At 43.6% G+C, this 10,164-nt stretch overlaps 1 protein-coding gene across 1 annotated transcript; it reads left to right on the top strand.

The window, feature by feature from the left end:
• Window positions 1-4,506: 4,506 nt before the first annotated feature.
• Window positions 4,507-5,751, top strand: LOC148555495 (uncharacterized). The gene is made up of 2 exons (XM_088489955.1): window positions 4,507-4,624; window positions 4,718-5,751. Exons 1-2 carry the CDS (start codon window positions 4,507-4,509, stop codon window positions 5,749-5,751), a joined length of 1,152 nt encoding a protein of 383 aa, XP_088346081.1.
• The last annotated feature ends 4,413 nt before the right edge of the window (window positions 5,752-10,164 follow it).

The raw sequence follows: 10,164 nt of genomic DNA, 5'->3' as shown, positions 1-10,164 counted from the left end.
TCTCCTTCCTTGACGTGATATATTTCTTTGAGGTACCTTTTGCGAGATGATTTTGAGATCCCCCTCCTGCAAATCCTCCATTTATCATGTGAACGTGTCTCTCTGGGGTGTGAGGTGGTCATTCTCTTCGTCCGACCTCTTCGTCCCTTCTTCTTTTTCGAGGCTCATCCGATTTGTTGGCTAAATACCGATCTAGTCGTCCTTCTCTTACCAATTTTTCAATAACATTTTTCAAGTCAAAGCACTCATTGGTAGGATGTCCGTAGATTCGGTGATATTCACAGTATTCTGTCCGATTTCCTCCTCCTTTCTTGCTTTTGAGGGGACTAGGTGGTGGTATCTTTTCAGTATGGCATACTTCTCGGTAAACATCCATGAGAGACACCCGAAGAGGGGTATAGTTGTTGTATTTTTTAGTCTTCTCGCTGTATTGATCTTCTTTTTTCTTGGATTCTTTATCCTTATCCCGGGAGGAGTAGGAGAATCCAGATTTTGAGGTCTCTCCTAGCTGAGAGTTTTTCTCCATGTTGATGTACTTCTCAGCCTGTTCCTGTACTTTATTCAGAGATGTTGGATGTTTCTTTGAAATGGAGTGACTAAAAGGTCCTTCTCGCAGGCCATTAATGAGACCCATAATTGCTGCTTCTATTGGTAGACTTTGTATGTCCAGCATGCTTTTGTTGAACCTCTCTATGTAGCTGCGAAGACTCTCCCGATCTCCTTGCTTGATCCCTAGTAGGCTTGGGGCATGTTTGGCTAGCTTTGTCCTTCTGGATGGAAAATCTGGCAAGAAATTTCTTGGCCAAGTCGTCGAAACTTGTGATGGATCTGGGGGGCAGAGTGTCAAACCACTTAATTGCTGTCTTTGTCAGGGTTGTTGGAAAAGCTTTGCATCGAATAGCGTCAGAGGCATCCGTGAGATACATTCTACTTTTGAAATTGCTGAGATGATGGCTGGGATCCGATGTACCGTCGTACGGAGTCATGTCAGGGGCTTTGAAGTCCTTTGGGATTTCGGCCTTCATGATCTCTTTAGTGAATGGGTCTTGATCCTTGCGGGGGCTATCTTCATGATTTGATTGGATAGTCTTAGCTTTGAGATTGGCTTCGAGCTTTAGAAGCTTGTCCTCTAATTCTCAGCGTCGCCTAGCTTCCCTTTGTAGGTCTCTCTCGGCTTTCCGTTGATATTCGACCTCTTTTTCGAGCTGTTTGAGACGATCTTGTTGAGCTTGAAGCGCCTCCAAAACTCCTATGCTCGGTGAATTCTTGTCTTTGTTAGGCTGAGAAGTATCGTTTGGTGTGACGTTCGCGTTCTTATGTGGCGTTCTGTTTTCCAAATCAGAGATGTGGTCGTTGTCAAGGTTGTCCGCCATGATGATGGGATGACTTCCAGGTCCTCGGTAACGGCGCCAATGTTTCGGGGGTTACCTGAAACTGTAGGTCAATCTCGGACGAGATCTTTTGAGCTGGTCGGCGCTGATGTGTTCGACTTGTTGGATTGAGGGTGCTGCTGATCCTTCATCACCGGAGGGTGGTGGTACCTACAAGGGACTCCAATGCTTAAGTTAGCTAGGGTATTAAGCAGGTTTTTAGTAGAATCAGAGTATGAGTTATACCTGGGTGCTCTAGTGTATTTATAATGGTGTGGAGTGACCTTTCTGGAGATAAGATAGTTATCTTATCTTATCTTTAAGTGAAGTCATCTTATCTTTAAGGGGAACCGCCTTATCTTTCTAGGATTTGGCTGCCTTTAGATTTGGGCGGTGTTCCTTTGTCTGGACCTTCTTGGGCCTCTGTAGCGGTTTGATCGACCTCTTTTATAAAGAGGTCGAGTCATCCTGGTCGGAAGAGTTAAGACTTGTCTTCAGGCAGCCTGAGTCGTACACCTCGACCTAGGACATGAACACTCACCCACCCAAAGAATTGGTTTTGGTGGAAGAATGAAAGGAACTTATGCTCATTATAGCTTGAGGAACCAGAGGTTTCCTTTGTCTTTCTCTTCTTTGAGCCAGAAACTTTTGGTGGTGCCATTTGTGGCGTGTGGGTTTTGTGATGGTAGAAGAAAGAAGGAGAAGAAAAGAGCAAAAGAATTTTGCTCACCTACACGAAACATGGAACTTGCTTGTCCCAAAAAAAGAAAGGGAAGCAAGAAAGTAAAGAAGAGAGAGTGTGTGATACAGAAGAGAGAAGGGCTTGTGTGTAGGGTGATGAAGAGGGATGGGAGAGTGCAATTTATAGGGCGTGGGAAGAATCTGGAAGGGTGTGTAATTGATGGCATAATTCAATATTTTCAATGTGGGGTTTGGCGCCTGTTCCGAGGTTACCTAAAACTGTAGGTCGATCTCGGATGAGATCTTCTGTACGGGTCAGAGATGACGTGTCCGGCTAGCTGGTGGCGGCCGGAGCTGTTGTGTCCGACTTGTTGAACTGGCTTCACTTCTGATCCTTGGTCACCGGAGGGTGGGGGTACTTGCAAGAGACTCCGATGCTTAAGTTAGCACGGGTATTAAGCAGGTTTATTGTAGAATCAGAGTATGAGTTATACCTGGGTGCTCCAGTGTATTTATAATGGTGTAGAGTGACCTTTTTAGATAAGATAAGTTAGTTATCTTATCTTATCTTTATCTTTGAGTTGAGATCAGCTTATCTTTAAGGGAACGGCCCTTATCTCTATAGGCTTGGATTGCCTTTGGATTTGGGTCGTGTTCCTCTATTTGGGCCCTTTACTGGGCTTTTCTGTCGATTTGACCGACTTCTTTTGAGAAGAGGTCGGATAGCCTGACCTGAAGAGGTCGGATAGCTTGAACCAGGGTGTGAACAGTGCCCCTGCTCGAGCTCGGTCTTCTACTTTGAGGACGAGTCCTTGATTTCGATCTTTCTCTAGTGAAGCCGAATTCGAGCATTTTGTCGATTCCTTTCTTTGTAGAACCTTTTTGAATGTGGAACGCTTTCCTCTAAAATCTCGCGTTTTTATATCAGCGCTTTGGCTTTGGGAATATGCGAAGCTTTAAATACCTTCATTAATTGGTTTTGATTGCCCGTTTCTTTGGCTTTTATTTTTGAAATTCACGATCAAAAAAATGGTTTCTCTTCTTTGTCTTTCTTCGTAACTTCTCCCTTCACTCTCTCACTTTCTGTTTTTGCCTGCATTTTGCCTCAGCATCATTTGGCGATTCTCTGGGTGATTCCATCTTTCCATCTTCAATCTCCTTTGAAGCTTCTTTCTTTGTTCAGGTTGGTTTTTCTTCCTTTCTCACGTCATTTTCCTGTCTAGTTTTGAGAAAGTTTTGATTTTGTTTGGAGAAAGTTTGGATCTTTCTGCTTTTGCTGTGCCTGATTGCTGTTGTAATGTGTGTTCTGGGAGTTTTTTCGCCCTTTTGCATGAACCTTTTCGTCTTTCCTGTTGCTTGATGTTCTTAAGGCTTTTGCATGTTATCACCGTTTCTTTTTGTGCCTTTGATGATGATTTTGTTTGATTCTGAAAAAGGTTGTGCCTTTTGACGATTTCCGCTTGGCGTATTTGATGTTGTCGATGCTTTTTGCTGATAGACTGTAAAAAGATAGTGGCTTTGATGACTTTTTGTGTTTTGACTTTCTGAAATGTTTGTGATTTGACTTTTCTTGTTTGAGAGATGCCGGGACATAAGCTGTAGATTTTTCCTGAATCCTTGCTTTGTTACTGCCTCCAAAGGATGCCCCAGGGCTTTGGTTTGAGTCTTGGGGTTTTCCTTTTCTGTTTGTTCTTCTGTATCATATTAGTCGAGTTGTTTTGCCCCTCGTCCGAGATGTTTTTTAGTAATCCAATCTTCTTTTCTTATTGTAGGATTAGTTGGCCTCATATCTTCTCGTCATAACATTGTAGAGATGTCTTCTAAAGTTCCCGAGGGGATGTCCGATTGGCTGGACTCCCTTGTCTTAATGTGTGTCTCTGTTGTGGATGCTGAGTTTTATGTAGAGCTGAGGAAACATCATAGAGTTTGTGGTGGTAGTGCCCGGGAGAGAGATTATGAGCTTGTGGCACCCGACTCTGACGAGAGGGTTTACTTTCCTACTTCTATCGAGGGGGAGCGTCCCTTTTTCTACGCCTATGAATATTTCTTAGTTGGACATTACCTTTCCTTTTACTACTTTCGAGACCGACTTGTTGTGGTCGTGTAATATTGCCCCATCCCAGCTTCATCCGAATTCCTCGGATTTTATCAAGATTTTTCAGCTGCTTTGCCAAGAGTTAAGCATAACACCTTCTCAGACTCTTTTCCTCTATCTTTTTGTTTCTGCCAAGCCCGGAGGGTCTTCCAAAAAGAAAGCTTCCTGGGTTTCTTTCAGGTCGCCCAAGGGCATAAAGTTTTTGCCATGTATGATGAGTCTTTTAAAGATTTTAAGAATTATTTCTTTCAAGTTCGTGCTGTTGAGGGGGCCCGCCCCTTTTTTCTTGATGAAAATGATGAGCCTGCCTTTCCTCTAGAATGGCAAAAGAATGTGAGAGTGTCTCGCTATACATGGGAGATGCTTGACGAGGTTGAGCGGGCTTTTGTAATTGTTCTTAAAGATTTATGGGGGGAACCACCCCATCTTGATACGAAAAGATTTTTGAGTGATCCATCTTTGATTCAAACTGCTTTGGGTACTGTCTGACTTGTTTCTATACTTGCTTTTTAGTTTTGCTTCTTCTTTTTGTGATTGTAACCCATTGCTGTGATCGATTCTGTATTTTTAGAGATGTCGAAAAACAACAATTCCATGAAGGCCTACAAGAAAGCAAAGAAGGCTGCAGCTGCTCAAAATATCTCGGCCAAGGTGGAGGGATCTTCTCAAGTTCCGGTGAAACCGCCCGTGCCGAGTTCTCCTAGCCCGAGGAGGGTAATTCCCACTCCTAGGGTTCGGCTGGCCGAGCCTCCGCAGTCTTCCGCTGCTACTTCTGGTGCTCCTCCCAACAAGAAACAAAAAACAATTGAGCCTTTCAACCTTGATGCCCCTGATTTTGACGCGGTCGAGTTCATAGATCAGCAGATCGGTCCATACGGTGTCCTCCCTATGGATGATGTATCACTCCTTCGTCATTTGGACTTTATAACTCGGAGTAGTGTAAAAATGGCACATATGGGAGCTGCCTTGTACCGAACGGCTCAAAATCTTCCTCTCCATGCCACCAAAGCCTTCATGAAGGAGGCAAAACAGGAATTCGATCGGATGAAGGGCTTGAAAGAGGAGCTTGAGGTGAAGGTGGGCAAACTGGAGAAGGATCTGGAGAATGAGAAGGCGAGTTCTCTTGCTCTGGCGGCTTCTGTGCGGTTGGCCGAGGACATGGCATTGAGGCATAAAGACAGCTACGTTACGTCCTATCGGGAGGGAATGCGTTTGAAGGGGGAGTTGGAGAATGCCCGAGCTGATTATTCTGAGCTTCAGGGTCATCTTGTTGGTAGTGTGAATGCTGCTTACGAGAACCTGAAAGAGCAGGTTCGAATTATTGCTCCCGAGGTCGACCTTACTCTTTTTAGCCTGGATAATGTTGTGAGGGATGGTAAGATTGTCCCTGATGACCAGGATGATGATGATATCGAGCCTCCCCCTGTGCCTTCTGTCAAAGTGTCAACTTCTGTTGTTCCTCCAGGTGAGGTCGGTCATTCCGTTTCTGATCCGGACTGTCAGATCTTGAACCGGGATGATGGTACCGTGGATGTGGTGCCTATTCAGACTCGCCCTCCTTCTCCCCGTACTGATGCTGCCGAGAAGGCTCCCGATCTTAGCTGATTTTTCTTGGATGTTTGTGTAGATGGCCCGACTTGTGGGCTTTTAAACTCTTTATTTTGTAATTTGAATATTTTGCTGACTGTTGATACTCCTTCTGGTTGCTTGTTTAGCAACTTTTCGTTTTGAAAAAACAACAAGTAGCTTTCAAGCTTTGGGCCTGATCCTGAAGCTTGTTTATAATATTGTATTTCATATCATGCTTGTTTGCACTTGTCTTGGCACCTTTCTGGGTTTTGAGAATGCTGAAGCCTTGCTGCTCGGCCTCTTTGGATTGCTTTGTACCTATTGCTTGTAGCTTGGATCCTTTGAGGTTGTGGATGTGTGGATCCAACTTGTATTTCAGTTTTCTGGCTCTTACTTGTATTTATTTCTAGCCATCCATAACCGATTTCTTTACGTTGGTCCTCTTTCCAGTTATTTTTGTAGTCCTCTTTTTTGGACCTTTGTCAGGTCTCTTTCAGGGACTACTTTTATAACTTGTTTGTTGCTGGAGACCGACTTCTTTATGTCAATTTCTTATAAGTTATTTTGTAATCCTCTTTCTTGGACCTTTGTCAGGTCTCTTTCAGGGATTACTTTTATAACTTGTTCATTTGTAGGAGATCGACTTCTTTATGTCGATTTCTTCTAAGTTATTTTTGTAATCCTCTTTCTTGGACCTTTGTCAGGTCTCTTTCAGGGATTACTTTTATAACTTGTTCGTTTCTAGGAGACCGACTTCTTTATGTCGATCTCTTCTAAGTTATTTTTGTAATCCTCTTTCTTGAACCTTTGTCAGGTTTCTTTCAGGGATTACTTTTATAACTTGTTCGTTTGTAGGAGACCGACTTCTTTATGTCGATCTCTTCTAAGTTATTTTTGTAATCCTCTTTCTTGGACCTTTGTCAGGTCTCTTTCAGGGATTACTTTTATAACTTGTTTTTCGTAGGAGACCGACTTCGTCATGTCGATCTCTTCTAAGTTATAGCAATTCCTCTTTTATAGGGTTGGCCAGACCTCTTTCCAGGGATTTGTTGATAACTTGGGTTGACTTCGTCCGACTTTTTAACGTCGGCCAGTCTTTAAGTTATTATTTAGCAATCCATAAGACCTCGTCAGGTTCTTTTTCTGGATCACTTTTGATAACTTCTTGAATTATTCTATGTTCATCTTTGCCGATTTGTAGAAGGTGGTTTCTATCTTTGTTTGGTCGACCTTTAGATGAATCGCGTTTTCATCTCTATTGGTCTTTATCGTGATCATGCAGTGAATCTGTTTTTCACTTTTCTGCCGATCTGTTGCTTTATAATCGGACGATGAATGCTTCAGATTAATGCGTCTTGAGAATTTGTAGAATATCTAAAATATTCTTTATTTAAAAGAAAATGCAAATATATACATGTGGGAGTTTTTTATCCCTTTAAGTCGGATAATTTCTGAATCTCAACTTGGTGCCTCATTAAAAACCCTTTTCAGGAAAAAGAGTGCATCATGTGATGAGATCTTTTACTTTTTCTAGCTATAGTACCTTCTTAGGTTGCAGGCGTGCCATGATCTGGGAAGCTCTCATCCCTCGAGTTCGGACAGTCTGTAGTAGCCCTTCCCAAGTACTTCTATGACTCGGTAGGGTCCTTTCCAGTTTACTGCCAGGTTTCCTTCTCCGGGTCGAGTTGTTCCAATATCATTTCGGAATAGGATGAGATCATTCTCAGTGAAACCTCTCGGAACTATCTTTTGATTATATCTGGAAGCCATTCGACGTTTTAGTGCTTCTTCCCTGATCCGAGCTTTTTCTTGGGTTTCAGGAAGTAGGTCGAGCTCTTCCCTTTGAAGTTGGGAGTTGGATTCCTCATTGTACTGAACCACTCTAGGCGACCTTTCCTCGACCTCTACTGGGATCATTGCCTCCACTCCGTATGCTAGTCGAAATGGTGATTTGTTTGTGGTGGAATGTGACGTTGTTTGATATGCCCATAGAACTTGTGAAAGTTTTTCGGCCCAGGCTCCCTTTGCATCTTGCAGTCTCCGTTTCAGCCCAGCCAATATGACTTTGTTGGCTGCTTCGGCTTGTTCATTGGCTTGGGAATGTTCAACGGAGGTGAACTAGTGTTTTATGTTTAAGTCGGCTACTAACTTTCTGAAGCCCGCGTCTGTGAATTGGGTGCCATTGTCTATAGTGATGGAGTATGGAACCCCAAACCTTGTGACAATATTCCTATATAGGAATTTTCGGCTCTTTTGAGCAGTGGCGTTGGCTAGGGGCTCTGCCTCGATCCACTTTGTGAAGTAGTCTACCCCGACTATGAAGAATTTAACTTGTTCTGATCCTTGGGGAAAGGGTCTGAGAAGATTGAGTCCCCATTTTGCAAATGGCCAAGGCGAGGTTACGCTGATGAGCTCTTCTGGCAGGGCGATGTGAAAGTTGGCATTTTTCTGGCATAGTGGGCATGTCCTTACAAACTCTGTAGCTTCCTTTTGTAGAGTTGGCTAATAAAATCCTGCCCGGAGTACTTTTTTGGTGAGAGCTTGTGCTCCGAGATGATTACCATAAATGCCACTGTGTACTTCCTCTAAAACTTTCCTTGTGTTGGAGGTTGGCACACATTTTAATAGTGGTATTGAAATCCCTCTTTTATATAGGGTGTTGTTTATGATAGTGTAGTACTGAGCCTCCCGTTTTAACCTCTTTTCCTCCTTCTCATTTGTGGGGAGTGTTTCTGTTTTGAGGTAATTAATTATCGAGGTCATCCATCCTTGATCCTGACTTGTTATGGCTAGGACTTTTTCCTCTTCCGAGATTGACGGGTTCTGCAGCATTTCCTGGATGAGGCTTCTATTGTTGCCCCCTGGTTTGGTGCTGGCTAGTTTTGAGAGTGCATCAGCTCGGGCATTTTGTTCGCGGGGTATGTGGTAGATCTTATATTCCCCGAGTTATCCGAGCTATTCCTTGGTTTTATCCAAATACTTTTTCATGGTGGGATCTTTGGCTTGGTAGCTCCCTATTATTTGTGAGGTGACTACTTGTGAATCGCTGAAGATGTTGAGTTTTTGAGCTCCAACCTCCTTAGCCAGCTTCAAACCAGCTAGTAACGCTTCATATTCCGCTTGGTTGTTTGAGGCCGGGAACCCAAATTTGAGGGAAAGCTCAACTTGGGTTCCTTGGTTGCTTTCTATTATCACACCTGCGCCGCTTCCAGTCTTATTCGAAGACCCGTCCACGTAGAGATTCCATTCTATGGGGGTTTTCAGGGTATCTGTGAATTCTGCAATGATGTCGGCCAAGTATTGTGATTTGATGGCTGTCCGAGCTTCATATTGGAAGTCGAACTCGGATAACTCGGCTGCCCATTGTAAAATTCTGCCTGCTAGATCTGTTTTCTGCAGTATCCCTTTTATGGGCTGGTTAGTCCGAACCTTAATGGTGTGAGCCTGGAAGTACGGGCGAAGTCGTCGAGATGTCAGTATGAGAGTATAGGCGAACTTTTCTATTTTTTGGTAGTTCAGCTCGGATCCCTGCAGCGCTTTACTACTGAAGTATACAGGTTGTTGCCCTTTGTCGTCCTCTCGAACCAGTGCTGAGGCTACTACCTGACTTCCTACCGCAAGGTACAATACGAGTGGTTCTTCCTCTCGTGGTCGAGTTAGGATAGGTGGTCGTCCCAGGAAATTTTTGAAATCCTGGAAGGCTTGCTCACATTCCATTGTCCATTCGAACTTCTTTCCTTTTTTTAAAGTGGCATAGAAGGGGAGAGATCTTATCGCTGATCCCACTAAGAATCTGGATAAGGCTGCCAATCTCCCGTTGAGTTGTTGTACCTCTCTGACACAAGTTGGGCTCTTCATGTTGAGTATGGCTTGGCATTTGTCTGGATTTGCTTCAATTCCTCTTTGTGTGAGCATGAAACCTAAGAATTTTCCTGTTTCTACTGCAAAGGTGCATTTTGCGGGATTGAGTCGCATGTCATGCTTCCTTATAGTGTCGAACACTTGAGCCTGGTCAGACAGTAATGTCTCTTCGCTTTGTGTCTTTATTAACATGTCATCCACGTAGACTTCCATGATTTTTCCGATATGATCTGAAAAGAATTTATTCATTAGCCTTTGATAAGTAGCTCCCGCATTCTTGGGACCGAAAGGCATCACAATGTAGCAGTAATTTGCTTTTGGTGTCAAAAACGAGGTCTTTTCTTGATCTGGTGGATACATGGGGATTTGGTTGTATCCGGAATATGCATCCATAAACGAGAGGTATCTATATCTGGATGAAGCATCTACCAGAGCGTCGATACTTGGGAGTGGGTAAGGATCTTTTGGGCAGGCTTTGTTGAGATCGGTGTAGTCGGTGCACATTCGCCATTTTCCATTTGATTTTTTCACCAAGACGACGTTAGCTAGCCATAGTGGGTACTTGAATTTTCTTATGAATCCTGCCTC

The sequence above is a fragment of the Arachis ipaensis genome, chromosome B6 (genome assembly GCF_059453495.1).
Source record: "Arachis ipaensis isolate K30076 ecotype BB chromosome B6, ASM5945349v1, whole genome shotgun sequence".
NCBI lineage: Eukaryota > Viridiplantae > Streptophyta > Magnoliopsida > Fabales > Fabaceae > Arachis > Arachis ipaensis.
Note: the sequence above shows the minus strand (reverse complement) of the source record. Positions and strands in the feature narration are given on the sequence as shown.

Excerpts from the sequence above, each read along its gene's own strand:
- LOC148555495 (XM_088489955.1), top strand. The coding sequence starts at position 4,507 with ATGCTTGACGAGGTTGAGCGGGCTTTTGTAATTGTTCTTAAAGATTTA. Across the intron at positions 4,625-4,717 it reads TTTGATTCAAACTGCTTTGG|AGATGTCGAAAAACAACAAT; the intron begins GTACTGTCTGAC and ends CTGTATTTTTAG.